The 13,941-nt window shown below is 49.1% G+C and overlaps 1 protein-coding gene across 1 annotated transcript; it reads right to left on the bottom strand.

Moving 5' to 3' along the window:
* Nucleotides 1–1,518: 1,518 nt before the first annotated feature.
* On the bottom strand, nt 1,519–12,518 carry Tafa3 (TAFA chemokine like family member 3). The gene is made up of 7 exons (XM_027393864.2): nt 11,782–12,518; nt 10,445–10,502; nt 8,815–8,903; nt 8,580–8,695; nt 7,639–7,788; nt 6,771–6,895; nt 1,519–5,063 (listed from the first exon to the last, which is right to left on the bottom strand). The coding sequence occupies exons 4-7, from the start codon at nt 8,692–8,694 to the stop codon at nt 5,052–5,054; spliced, it is 402 nt and encodes a 133-aa protein (XP_027249665.1). The 5' UTR covers nt 8,695; nt 8,815–8,903; nt 10,445–10,502; nt 11,782–12,518; the 3' UTR covers nt 1,519–5,051.
* Nucleotides 12,519–13,941: the final 1,423 nt, after the last annotated feature.

Below are 13,941 nucleotides of genomic sequence, written 5' to 3'. Positions count from 1 at the left end.
CTTTCCCTGTACCCACCCCCACTGTTGGGATTACAGTTGCAAACCAGCACACTCAGCGTAGGTCAGAATTCTTTTGTTTCTCGGGAAACTGGTTGTAGAATATTGGTGGATACTGTAGCTATGGGAGGAAAATCATAGGGAAGTTGAGCAGGCATAGGAGACACAGGAATCTGGAACACTCCCTCCCAGAGTTGCTTTTGCTCTCAGGGACTTAGCAAGTTCTACTGTGTGTGTAGACCTCATGCATCTAATGAGAAGAAACTTCTGGGCATGCCCATCTTTAGGGTTTCATGACTAAGTATCACTGACCTGAGGTTTCTGAGGCAGGAGGATTGCCATGAGTTTAAGGTTAGCCTGGACTACATAGTAACATCCTGTCTTTAAAAAATAAACAGAGTAAGTAGGTTGGTGATGGCGCATGCCTTTAATGTCAGTACTCAGGAGACAGGCAGATCTCTGTGAGTTCTAGACCAGTCTGGTTTACAGAGTGAGTTTCATGCTACACAGAAACCCTGTCTCAAATAAATAAATAAATAAATAAAAATTAAAATAAAAAATAAAAAATACAACAACAAAACAAAACAAACAACAAACAAAAACCAGAATCAGTAACAACAAAGGAACATATCAGAGTTGTACTGTGTGCCAGTCTGTGCTTAGGAGGGACTAGGATGCTTGGCTGGGGGCATTGTGTGTGTCATGTCAGACAGCAAGAGCGATTTTGATGGTAATGGCTTTGGTAGTGTGGAGAGGATAAAATAAATCTATGCCCTCAAGAGTGGTTTAAAAAGGAGTTCTCTGGTCCTCTGCATGCTCAGCCCACATGTCTACTCCAAACACATTTACAGCCACATGAGACCAGTAGCTGCCGGGCCTGTGCCCACCCCACACTCACACTTGGTGACAAATCGCAACCCAAGGACTGACATCAGGAACCAGCTTATCTACTCACACTGGGAGAAAACAGAAAGGATCCTTCCCATCTCAGCCACACGGGTGGAGGGGGAATGTACACTGTAAACAGCCAGTGTGCCCTGGACCGGCCATCTGCCTCATTAGTCAGTGTTGAGGCTGAGCTAGTTTCTATGCATTCTGAGTATCATCCTTGCTTGAGGGCATAGAGATGCTGAAATCCAGACATAGAAATGCCAGCCACACACACTGCATACACAGGATGCATATGCAGTTGTCTTCCTGAAGTTCAAAAATAGCAGTTGCATGAACTTGGAAAAGAGCAACTGAACTGATGTGGGCTATGTATCTGAGCAGTGTCATCTGTCCCGAGTCTTTCTCTTAGATTCTGTCTTATACTTTATGTCTGTGGTTTTTGTTGTTGTTAGATGTCACAAGAGGCACTGGGAAGGATTTAAGGGGACACAGGTACAGGGTCAAAGGAAAAGAAAAGCTACCCAAATACAGGAATCAAATGCAGCCATTAGTTTCTAGATTTCAAGTGTGCACATTTTGGAGGCTATTGTAAAACTTATTGCAAAGACTGGCAAAAAGTTTCTGCTGAATTTATTTTTGTTTTGAGAGTCATGTGGTCTCTTCACAATGACCCAGATATGTCATAACACAAAGACAGTCGTAGCCAATAATAAGCAAATAAGCATAGCATATAATACAATAACAATAATTTAGCAGAACAAAAAATGAGCCTGGTGTCAGTGGTGCATGCCTTCAATTCCAGCACTCTGGAGGCAGAGACAGGCAGATCTCTGAGTTCAAGGCCAGCCTGGTCTACAGAGCGAGTTTCAGGACAGTCACAGCTACACAGAGGAACCCTGTCTTGAAAAACAAAACAAAACAAAATTGTAGCTGTGTGCTTTAGTTTGCACAGGACATAAAGAATCTGGGATTGCCAAGATGGCCTCACAGTTCTGCGAGGTGCACCATTCTTTTTCTGTTGTTGTTTTTCTTTTGCAGGGTCTCTGTGTGGTCCAGGCTGGCTTCTATCTCACCATCCTCCTGCCTCAGCTTCCTAAGTGCCGGGGCTGTAGGTATGCACCACTGTGCCTGGGTTGCCAAAAACTGACAGGGCTCCGTGCTGCCTCCTCCAGAAAGTACAAAGATCAGTCCTTCTTCAAGTGACATCAGTCTTGTCTGATTTTGTTCTGTGGTTTGAAGTTCTGAAGTGGTGATGTTCAACCCCCCTTCCCTCTGTGTGTTTCCTCTACAGGTTTCCCATTCTTCTTCCCTCTGTTCCTTGCCCTTACAGCATTGGGTGATTCTAGAATGAGACTCTCACAGTCGTCATGGCTAAAACCCTATCTTCCTTCCAAGTTCTCATCTGTCCTGGGGTACAAAATGGGACATACTTTAGTGGAAAGAACACTGTGTTGCATCACTGGGCAGGACATGCCATCAGCTTGCTGTGTGACTGTGGGCAAATTACTTAACCTTTCTGAACTACTCTCTCCTCGGCTGGCAAATGAGTGTTAGCTAACCTGGCTTCTAAAACCCCTTGCAACTATAATTCTGTGGTTTTAGGGAGCTGCAGCCTCAATGTTGTGGAGCTGTCTGGGGTCATTAATGAGGATGTCACTCGCAGACTTTAATGAAACTGCCGGGTGGGGGGGGGCAGCAGAAATCAGTCACGTGATTTATAGTTGTCAGCTTCTCTAAGAAGTTGAGGGAATGGGGGGGTTCCAGCAAATTTCAGAGGATCTGAAACGCCCTCCCCAAGGAGGGAGACAAATGACTCCAGGAACCCCATGCTCCAAGGAAATCCATTTATTTCTAGACTGTCTTTTGGATAGCTACAAGATGCAGGCAAGTTTGGACTAAGTTGGATATAGAATTTTGGGGAGCTGGAGTTGGGGGGAGGGCTGGACATTTTCTCATCTTTGCCAGACCGTCTTATGTGGTTCCCTCCTGGCCTTATACAGACACCCCCTCAGAGTTCACCCAATAAACTCATGGCCAGGTCAGGAGGGATGGAGGCTTGGAAGACTTCAGTGGGGACCAGGGGAAGTACAGAGTCGGGACACTGAGTCAGCCTGGTGCAGGATGGCAGCTCTCAAAGGTTTGTGAGGCATTATTTCATACTTTCCACTCCAACCCCAGCTCATGCCAATGACACAGTGGGGGGAGGGGCAGCTGAAGCAAGACTGTGACAGTGTCTGGGAAGGAGGGAAGCAGGAGCCCACCTCAGCGTTCTCCCACTGAGCTCCACATCAGCCTGCAGAACCTACATTCTGGCCTCCAGGAAAGCAGGCTCTTATTGTCTGGCTCTGCTGAAGCTGTCTCATTTGTAACCTAAATAATTCACTCACCCATCTCTCTCTGAGCATTAGGAGAAAAACAAAGCCAGCCCTAGCCCTGTGCTCAGGTTTCCATGGCACAGAGGGCAAGCCTGGAGGCTGGGAGGCCACTCCAGGCCTTCAACTGTCCCCTGGGAGGGGTGACAAACACCTGAAATGGGTCACAATGTGTTTCTTCCACCCTAGAGCTAAGGTGGCATTGGCAGCTCTGAAATGTTTTTAAAACAAAATGAAACAAAACAAAGAATATGTCACAGAGACTTAATGTGGTCTGCAGAATATAGAATATTCACTTTCTGACTTTTTCCAGAAAATGTTTGCCAACCCCTGCATCTATCCTCTGACCTCCACCCTTCAGTGTTGAAGGAGGCCATGACAGCCTTTGACCTCTGCATGGGGACGCTGTGTGCAGAGATTGTTAGAGGCCTGCCTTCTGAAGTTAACATTACTGCTCATCTCACTTAGGAAAAATAAAAACATGCCCTGAGATGGGCTGATATCAGAGTCTTATTCAAATGCTTAGGGAGATAGGGGAGGCTGAGACTCCATCCTAAACTATCATTGGTTTGCCTTGTCAGGGATGGGGCATCATCCAGGCTGTTCTCTAACACACTCCACTCCCTGAGGCCTTGGTGATGAGAGTAAGCCAGCATGTTACCCCCAAGCCACCTAGGAGGCCAGCCTGATTGCAAAGACCTTCAGCTTTGGGCTGTCCTCTGGCCTGACTCTGCCTTCCAAGTACCTGTGTAGGGGCTGAAGTTCTCAGAAGAGAAGGGTCAGAGGAGCAACAGGATGCCAGCACACAGTGCTCCAGCTGCAATTGTGCTGAGTGACCTCTGGGCTATTGCGGGTACTGGTTGGATCTGGGGGACTGAGAAGTAGATCCACTCTGCAGTATGTGGGGATTCTGCATTGTTTTGGATGGGAGATCAGTGGCCTCAATCAAAGCCCCAGTGGTCCAAGTCCCATCTCCCAAGAAACATGTCATTGCTCTCAAGACAGTGTTCTCAGGGTCCCGCTTTCTTGATAAAACTGCCATGTAAGACCTAGCCTAGAATCTCAGCATCCATGGTTTGGAAGCCTGACCTGTGAGATCTTGGGCAAAGCATCCCATCCCTCGGTGACTGAGTATTCTTGTCCATTAAAACAAGAAACAAACAAACACGTGAAGTTCAGGTGGGGATGATCCTGAGGATCTGTGCATCCATCCACAGAGAGCAAAAGGTGTGAGTCACATGCCCTGCTCTGGAGAACTGTGCTGAAGAGCTGTTGGACTTCATCTCTACTTTCCAGCACTGTTAAAAGAGATCCCACTGGAATCAGGAGACAGTATCTCCTTGACCATCTTAGCATCTTGCTAGAGATGCAGGACTCATGGGAAGGTACTGATGTGACTCATCAGGGGATGGCTGAAGATCTATCCATCCCATCCCCATCACACCCACAACAGGTAGCTCAGAGGCCATGGTACCACACACTTTAAACTGCTTAAATTGTCTGTCATCCACTCCCTAGCTTAACAAGATATTTCTTAAGGACAGGATTGTGTGTGACCTTTGATTGTAGGAGAGCACATGTCTCTAAGAATGTGGCTGAAGATCTAAGCATTTCTGCTAAGCAGTGTGACTAACAGGGCCCTGGCAAGTATGATGTCACATTTGACTTGGGGCACATGGGACTACATGTCAAGGTAAGTGAGTCCTCATGTCTGCTGGCTGGTGGGCAGAAGCCATTCTTCAGTCCAGAGCTCAGTCAAGGCTGTCCTGCCTAAGCCACGACCCCCGAGAGTTATCGTGTGACCTAAAAAGAAAGTGATCGAGTAGAAAAAGGTTAGAGAAAACAACAGGGAGCCAGCCATTTTAGCATGCCAGAAAGACAAGGTCATAAAAGTCACTTAGAGGTCATTGTTGCCAATCTCCTAAAGCCATCCATGCTGGTCGTGGTGGCCTGGTGGTCCATGTGGACATTAGTCAGACAAGCCTCACCACTGTTTGCTTCTGAGTCACTACACAAATTTCAAAGGCCATGATCTACCTTTTAGGCCACAAACCCTATCCCGTAACAATGTCCCAAGCTCTGTGATGGGTCCCACTTTGCAAGTCTTAATAAACAGTCTCAGAATGGCTGTCTCCCTTTGCTGCCTACAGACAGGCTGTCCAGCCTTCTAGTCAGCCAAACCCTCTTCTTCCTTTCTTTTTTTTAATTTTCAGTTTTTTAAATTTTATGTATATGAGTACTTGATCTGCATCAGATCCAACTACAGATGGTTGTGAATCATCATGTGGTTTCTGGGAATTGAACTCAGGACCTCTGAAGAGCAGCCACTGCTCTTAACCACTGAGCCATCCTTCCAGCCCCACTTTTTTTTTATTTTTTTTTTTTCATTTTGTGTGTATGGGTATTATATCTGCATGAACGTCTGTGCACCACATGTGTGCCTGATGCCTACTGAGGCCACATAACGATATTGATTCTTTAGGTCTTAGTTATAGACAGTTGGGAGCTGCTATGTGGGTTCTGGGAATTGAACGTGGGTCCTCTATAAAAGCAGGAAGTGTTCTTAACCACTGAGCCATCTCTCCAGCCCCAAACTGTCTCTTGCTGTAGCTAGCTACCAGTGTTGTGCGCTCTATGAAAAACCCCACTTTTCTTAGAAGCCTAGGGCCTGTTTTTACTTTTAATTGCTAGCCCTTCTTGCTGTGTGTGATGACTGGGGGCAGAGATGCTGCCTTGGCTTGTCACACATTTGCACCGATGATGATGACAATGACATGCAGCTAATTAACCACAGCATGCAACCAATTAGCCAAGGCACACATGGAACTGCTAAAGAGTTTGATAAAAATTTAATTACCCTTGTTTTGTGGGGCAGGCAGTGAGTCATGCTGATAATCTTCTTGGGTCCTGTCACTGAGGACAGATCAATCTGACTAGAGGAGGGCAGGTAGGAACTGCAGGGAGCTAATGGCTGTAGGAGTGGTGTAAGTGACAGGGGACAGTCTGTGGCAGAGGTGGTGGGCAGAGTAGTTACTGTTTCTGGAACTCAGGTATTAGGAGAAATTCTGAGCTAGGTAATTTCCTACTTCAGCATTTTCCCCCCTTAGTGGTTTTTTTGTTTGTTTGTTTTTGTTTTTGAAAGAGGTATTGGGTAGCCCAGACTAGCCTTGGACTCCTGATCTTCCTGCTGAGTGCTAGGATTACAGATGTGTGCCACTGTGCTCTGCTCCACTTTGTTTTTAAAGACATGATATTTTCTAGTGGTAAACACATGCTAAGCAAAGAGGAGAAAACCAAGGCAGGCAGGACATCAGTTTTGCTGACAAGGGCAAACCACACTCTTAGCAGCAGTGCCTAGAGTGGAGACAGGCTCAGGAGGACTGTCTGGAATGTGTTCTTGAGGTTCACATGCCCACCTATGGCACTGCTTTCCTGGCCCTCCCTGGCTTGGCCCATGTGCTACCCCAGGTGAAGGGGACAGGAGGGGAGGATGGAGCATCCACCTCATACCTTGGTGGTTTTGACCTTGTGTCCACTGCTGCAGCTCCACCCCGACAGGTCAGGGAGCACCTTACACTCCTCCCCGAGCAGGCAGGGCTCCATCTGACACCACCACTTCTGCAGGACGATGGAGGCTGTGGGGCAGGAGGCAGGCGTGTCTCTAAGCTCTGGGGGCATAGCACTGGCCACAGCCGGTCCATGAGTGATGCGTACCTTCCCACATACTTTGGCTTTGATCGCCACCTTTCCCTTCTCTTCCCCTTACCCTGGGCTGAGAACATCATACTTCGGCTGAGGGCTGGGGACTATCCCAATCAACTTCATCACTGCATCACACCGAAAGGTGTGGCCACCAAAAGGAGGCCAGCAAGCTAGCAGGCAGGGGAGCTGAGTCTGAGGTGGCTGTCGTTAGTGTATATGAGCTGATATCCAAACCTCATCCAGGAGTGTACAAACTGCCACGAGAGCTAGTGAGCATGGTGGATGTCGCAAGTGTGGGCAGAAAGGAGGAAGAGTGGGTGTGTGAAGTGAGCGATCACGTGTGTCCACAAGGAGAAGGCAAAGGTAGGCGGAGAATAAGAGGGGACGCTCTGGAGGAGCATGTGGGCAGAGGAGTTGATGTGAGGGAATGCCTCCATCCCTGTGTGTATGGACCAGGTGGCAGGTGTATGACCCGTAACAAGAGCTTTCTCCGTCTATGACACAGGGCGGGCCGTGTCTGCCCTCCCCTCCAAGTCGATTCTCCATCACTTGAGACCGATAAGGTAAGCCTCAAGACGGCTATGAAACCAGATCCTCAGCAGATGGCGAGGTATAAACAGACTTTCTTATCTCTGCTCTGGGGCCTCTTGGCCCACCTGGCTGACCAGTCACTCACCATCCACGCAGGAGGGCTTTGCCCTTGTAGTGCCAGCCACCTGGCCGGAAAGGCAGGAGCATTTGACGGTCTGGGAGCGCTCCTCAATGCGATTCCGGTTGCAGCAGCGATGCGCAGCAATCACCTCACAGGTGCCCTGCTTTACTAGGACTGATTGGGCCAGCAGTATAAGATCAGGAGACCCAGGCCTCCAAACCTGCTCTCCTCCCTCCCACCCTGCTGCGGATCCCCAAGCCCCTCCTCCTTGGTCATGGAACAGTCATTTAAGAGTATGGGGCTGCAACTCAGTGGTAGTGTTTCCTAGCATAGAGGCGAGGACTCAGTTCATACCTTCGACACACACACACACACACACACACACACACACACACACACACACACACACAGGAGAGAGAGAGAGAGAGAGAGAGAGAGAGAGAGAGAGAGAGAGAGAGAAAGAGAGAGTTAGCTAATGGTAAGGTAGAAAAGAGCAGAAACAACCTTTGTGTTACCTCTCCACCCCACCTCCCTGAGGCCACACTCACAACTCTTTGAAAGCTGGAGTTACACACCAGCCCCCACCTTCCACTTTCTCAGGGTGAGGGCAAGGGCCCCAGAGCTTACAATGCGTGGGGGAGGATCATCCGCTTACAGAGGCTTTAGCCATCCCAGAAGGAAAACCCCAGAATTAGGCCAGGAGACTAGACTTAAGCCTCCACCCGAGGGCCTCTCACTGCAGAACACCTTCCCCCTGGAAAAGATAGTACCAATGTGCCTATCCAGGCCTTCTCTGGACTGGGCGGCAGAAGAGGACAGTTTCCTGGGTGATGTCCAGAGGAGTCACCTCTGCCAATTTTACTCTGTCCCAGAGACCTGCCTGCTTTGTGGGATGGGTTGGGGTGCCTTCTGGCTCTCCAGATATCCTACAAAACCCTTCTCTAGTCTCACCACCTTCCCCAAACCTGTGGCTGTCGGAGGCTGCAAGGAAGCAGAGGCCAGGCGTGTCCACAGCCAGGCCAGGCACAATGCTAGCACCCAGCTGCCTGGGCTCCAGCTGCTCGAGGTCCTCTCACTCATTCTGTGGAGAGAAGCACATGCCCTGCTCAGCTTAGGGCAGATGCTCCGTCTGCACTTAGTTGCAGCCACTTCTCTATGCCAGGCTCTAGAAGCCCAAGGTTAAGCAGGATGCATACGTACCTTGTCTCCAGACAGCTTGCAGCCAGGTGTGATGTCACTGTAAGAAGGGATGAGTGACAGAGAAGGACCAGGGAACAGGAAGGCAGAGCCTGTGGAGGAGACACCGAAGAATTAAAGGGCTGTGCTGTGGGTTAGACAATGATGCTGACTCCTGCTTTTTGAGCTCTTGACCCGGATGCATCACTTGTGTGCTCTTATGCCCACTGCACAAAGGACAGCTATTGCCCATTTTACAAATAAAGCTCAAAAGTTTGGCTATAACCCCAGCAGCCATCCGTAGAGGAGCTGAGTATACTGTGGAGAGTCCGAAAATGCAGTTCCCTCTAGATCACTGGGAACACTGAACAGAACAGAACAAAAGCCAAAATCCAGGAACTTTGTAATGGTGTGTGAGGTAGACTCCAGTGAGAATCCAGTCTTACAGGAGGGAGAAAAACAACAAGCAGGAGGTGCACACACAGTGTGTGCATAGTGTGTACCAGGCAGGGGCCACATGTGCTACTTAATACGTACACACCAGGTCTGGAAAATGTATATTGTTTGCCATTAAGAAGGGGAATTTGGCCAGGCGTTGGTGGTGCCCGCCTTTAGTCCCAGCACTTGAGAGGCAGAGACAGGCGGATCTCTGAGCGTTCGAGACCAGCCTGGTCTACAAGAGCTAGTTCCAGGACAGCCTCCAAAGCCACAGAGAAACCCTGTCTCAAAAAACCAAAAAAAAAAGGGGGGGATTTCTTGCTTGTCTAGAAGATGGAAGTAGGAAGAAGAATGACTTGTATCCACCAGTTTCTTTCTTTTACCTGTTTGAGTTTCAAATTGTGGAACTGTAGTAGCAGTGCAATTCAATCTGAAGACAATTATAAATTTTAGAAAGAAAGAAAGACTTATCATAGTGGCATATGCTTGTGATCCTAGCACTTCGGAGGATCATTGGTAGTTTGAGGCCAGCCTGGTTTACATAGTGGGTTTAGGCGGGGCTACATGGGAAGATCCTATCTCAAACAAAAATAAAATGCATGGCTAAGGAGGATGGCTCAGTAAATGAGAGGACTTGCTGAGCAAACATGAGAATGGCAACAGAGACGTGAAAACATAGATGATGTAAAAAGATCACTGGATTGCTGGGCAGCCTGAGGCCGCATTCAGGGAAAGACCCTGTCTGAAGGGAGTAAGGTAGACAGTGATAGATCAGGAAGCCTCTACCAGAAGGCTTCCCCAGCCTTCACATGGGTGCACACACATCAAAACAAACAAAGGAAGGAAGGAACAAACCTAGGGTAGGAGTTAAATGTCTTGCCAGAGGTTGGCTGCCATGTTACAGGATCCAGAAGCCTGCCCTAGGCCCATTGCTCTCTTCCTCCTTTCTCCCGTGACCCAAACAGGGCCCCAAACATCTATCTATACCAGAGGTGAGAAAGAACCAGAGAGAAACCAGGGAAGCAGAAGCACCAAGAAGCTGGGAGAAACTAGCCACAGAAGGGACAGGAAGAGCCCTAGGAGGTCAAGGGTCAGCCTAGATCATTTGCCAGGGCCAGCTTAGAGGAGGAGTACTAGGGGCCAACCCAAATGATATAGCTGCTCCCTTGGAGGGGATATCCACTCCTCCATTCCCATCTCCAGCTGGCTCACTTACCGTTCCTGAAGTCTTTAGACTTCTGTCTGTTCATCTGCTGGTCTTAGACTCATTCCACCTGGATAAGTAGGGAGCAATACGGAAGCAGTTTAGAATAGAGAGGTGCTGGCGCACACCTTTAGTCCCAGCACTTGGGAGGCAGAGGCAGGCGGATCTCTGTGAGTTCGAGACCACTCTGGTCTACAAGAGCTAGTTCCAGGACAGCTTCCAAAGCCACAGAGAAACCCAGTCTCAAAAATCAAAAAAACAAAAAGAATAGGGAGAGGCCAGACCCCTGCAGGGGCTAAGAGAAAGCTTGGAAGAGAATAAGGGAATGGGCTGGGCACTAAAGGAAGTCCTGCTTAGGCTGTTCCCATGGCAAGGGGAGTCATTTCTGCTCTAGGAATCTGTCCCTGCTCCCACTTCCTCCCCCAAACTATGGGAACCTGAGGGAGGTGACCTTGAGAAGATTGGCTGGGTTTTCTTTTTCCTAGGAGCAGGGGTGAGAGGGTTTAAGAATCAGTGTTGTCATCTTTCTGCTCTTGGGACACAGCTAGAGTCAGAGAAGTTTGCAGGATTTGCCAGCTTTGTCCTGGAAGAGACCCCTGGGGGAGATGCCCAAGGTCTCCAAATTTCATTAGCCTCCACCTCCAAACCATCATGAGCTGCTTCCTAGATGCTTCTGGAGCTGACTTAATTCTGCTACTGTCCTTACAAAGGGCTAGCCTAGCAGTGCAACAGGTCTCGGCTTCAGTGCACAGCCCACAAGAGCTTCTCCATTTCTCCCCTCAAGGTCCTGACCTCTCTCTTCTCCGATGGGAAGTAAAACTGAAACACAAAGGCTGCTGAGCTCCGGAAAGACCTAGAGAGGGGAATGGGGGTGGTGCCCACCCGCTGGCTGGGGATGAGTATGTTCCCGCCCTTCCAGATGTGCCTCTTTTCTGAGTGGGTCTCCTCTTCCTGCCTGTGTCGGGGGCTCTTATTTTGACCATTGCAAATGACATTTGTTCTTCCCTCGGTGACATCCTATTTCTGGCTGAGCTCTACCAGCGTCCCATCCAAAGTGTGAGCGTGAGCATTTCTCCTAGGTACTCCAATGCTCAGAAAACTTAGGGGAGAGGGAGACTCAGAATCTCTGGCATTCTATTCTTTTATCAGATGGTGCTGGAGACGTCTTCTGGGATTTGTTCTTCAGCATTTACTTCAGTTTCCTTGGGCTGTTTTCCCCAATTACCAATTCAGGCTAAGGTGATGCTGAGAGAGCAACCTGCATACCAACAGGGGGTCAACAAGAACCTTCGACCTTGCTTTGCTTGCTCCTGTCCCCCTCCAGAGCCCATTCTTATTCTGGTACCTACCTGCTGGGCTGAGGTCCTCGATGCCTCTGAGCTTGGGATCTAGACTCCCAAAGGCGGGTTCTCTCCGGGAGTGATCAGCTTGGGTGTTGTCTGGTCCCCAGCAGTCTGTGATCGATCGATCGTTATCAAGTTGCTGTGCCCCGAGGAGAGCAGGGCAATGGCTAAGCAGGCATCCTAGCCCAGTGAGCCGGGTTCTGAGTACCGGGATGCTCTGGGCCTGCACAGCTCAGCCCTGCAGAGCTCAGCCGGATCCTCCCGAGCTTGTCGCCCTCAGGCTTGGGAGAGCACAGCCTCTTGACTGGGAGTCGTCTCTGCTTTCAGCCCTTGCGGGTACCGCCGCCTCTTTGGAAAAAGCATGGGGCGCTCTGCGGGGAGGATGGACACAGCAGGCACGCAGCGGCCTCTGGCGGCGCAGGGAGAGACCAGGAACAGAAGCCCACCGGCTCTGTTTTCCCAATTATCTGGGGCAGGACGTGACAATTAGAACAGATCCCTAAAACCTCCAGGAATGTGGCCCCTAGTCCTGTGGTTCAAGGGAGGCCGGTGGTGTTCTGAGACGGGGATGGGCGTTGGGGCTGGAAGTAGTCTTCACCTACGCCAGCAGTAGACAGTTAAATATGAGCTCATTAAGTCTGAAAATTCAGTTCTTTAGACCACATATAGTGGCTCACACCTATAATCCCAGAATCTTGGAGACCAAGGCAGAAGAATTGTCACAAATTCTGGAGCAGCTGGGATATAGTGTGAACCCTCACCCAAAAAAAAAAAAAAAAAAAAAAAAAAAAAAGCAGAGAAGGGGACGGGGAGACAGGAGGGTGCCTGCAAGTTTGAGGACAGCTTGGTCTATATGATTGACATAGGGTTCCAGACCAGAGAGAGAGAGAGAGAGAAGAGAGAGAGAGAGAGAGAGAGAGAGAGAGAGAGAGAGAGAGAGAAGAGAGAGAGAAGAAGAAGAAGAAGAAGAAAAGAAGAAAGAAGAAGAAGAAGAAGAAGAAGAAGAAGAAGAAGAAGAAGAAGAAGAAGAAGAAGAAGAAGAAGAAGAAGAAGAAGAAGCACCACCACCACCCAGTTTTGGTTAGTACACTCGAGTGTACTAGAAGCTAGAACCACTGAACTGGAAGCTTCCTATGTGCACGAAGTTCTTTACCACAGGGTTCCCAGCTGACACCCAGAAGGGATTAGGGAATACTTCCAGCACAGAAATGCTGCCCTCCTTCCCTGGGAGGACCAGGGGCAGTTCCAGGGCAGAGAATCAGACTGGAGGGCTTCAAGAGGTTGGTGAATGGCCCTGTGGATGATGGGCACAACTCTCAACTTGGGAACCAAATCTGAGGTTCCTAATGTTTTCATCAGAAGAATGGTAAATAATCCCAGTTACAAAATTTTAGCAGGTTTGGATTTTGGATGTATTAAACACTTGAGGGCAGATGTGTTTTGTGAATCTGTCTCTTCATGGGGATATGCACCTGTTACAGTAAGGTAGATTTTGGGAGTTGGTAAAGTGTGGGGGAGAAACAACGAATGAGCCTGGTTCTAGGTCCTGAGCACACAGCCTGGGTCAAGGGATGGAGTCTCCCTCTCTCTCACCCTCTTTCCATTGTGTAGGTGCTGGATTTTGAATTTGAGTCACAAGGCTTATCACCTTTTTCTACTAAGCCATTACCTCCACCTCTTTAAGACAAAGTCTCATGTAGCCTTGGCTGGCCTTGGATTTAGTATGTAGCCCAGGCTAGCTACTAGCTTCTGATGTGCCTGTCTCTGCCTCTACCTCCTGGGATTACAGATGTATGCTACCATGCCTGACTAAGGGGGCCTGTTCTGAGGATGCTCTGTTCCCCTCCCTGGCTCAGACCTGGTTCTCCTCTGTCTCTGAGGAATGTCTCTCTCTGCTCCCAGGAGAGAACATATCTCATAAATGTGCTTTTCCTGTTTTGCCCCCCCACTTCCTCTCCCTCTCTACTGTCTCAGCAAGAGGACCTCTAAACAGGTGTGGGGAAGTCAGGATGGATGAGGTGTGATGGTCCAGGAATAGGTGAGGAGAGGTGTTCAGAGGTATGAGAGCCCTTGAATTTGGTTATGGATGGGAGCCAGAATGGTTCCAGAGTCTGGGGAAGCAACTGACCTCCCTGTCCATTATCTGGTACTGGAGTCCAGGGGTCT

Source organism: Cricetulus griseus (genome assembly GCF_003668045.3).
Source record: "Cricetulus griseus strain 17A/GY chromosome 1 unlocalized genomic scaffold, alternate assembly CriGri-PICRH-1.0 chr1_0, whole genome shotgun sequence".
NCBI lineage: Eukaryota > Metazoa > Chordata > Mammalia > Rodentia > Cricetidae > Cricetulus > Cricetulus griseus.
Note: the sequence above shows the minus strand (reverse complement) of the source record. Positions and strands in the feature narration are given on the sequence as shown.

Excerpts from the sequence above, each read along its gene's own strand:
- Tafa3 (XM_027393864.2), bottom strand. The coding sequence starts at position 8,694 with ATGAGTGAGAGGACCTCGAGCAGCTGGAGCCCAGGCAGCTGGGTGCTA. Across the intron at positions 7,789-8,579 it reads GCAGCCTCCGACAGCCACAG|TCCTAGTAAAGCAGGGCACC; the intron begins GTTTGGGGAAGG and ends TGGCCCAATCAG. Across the intron at positions 6,896-7,638 it reads AAAGCCCTCCTGCGTGGATG|CCTCCATCGTCCTGCAGAAG; the intron begins GTGAGTGACTGG and ends CCTGCCCCACAG.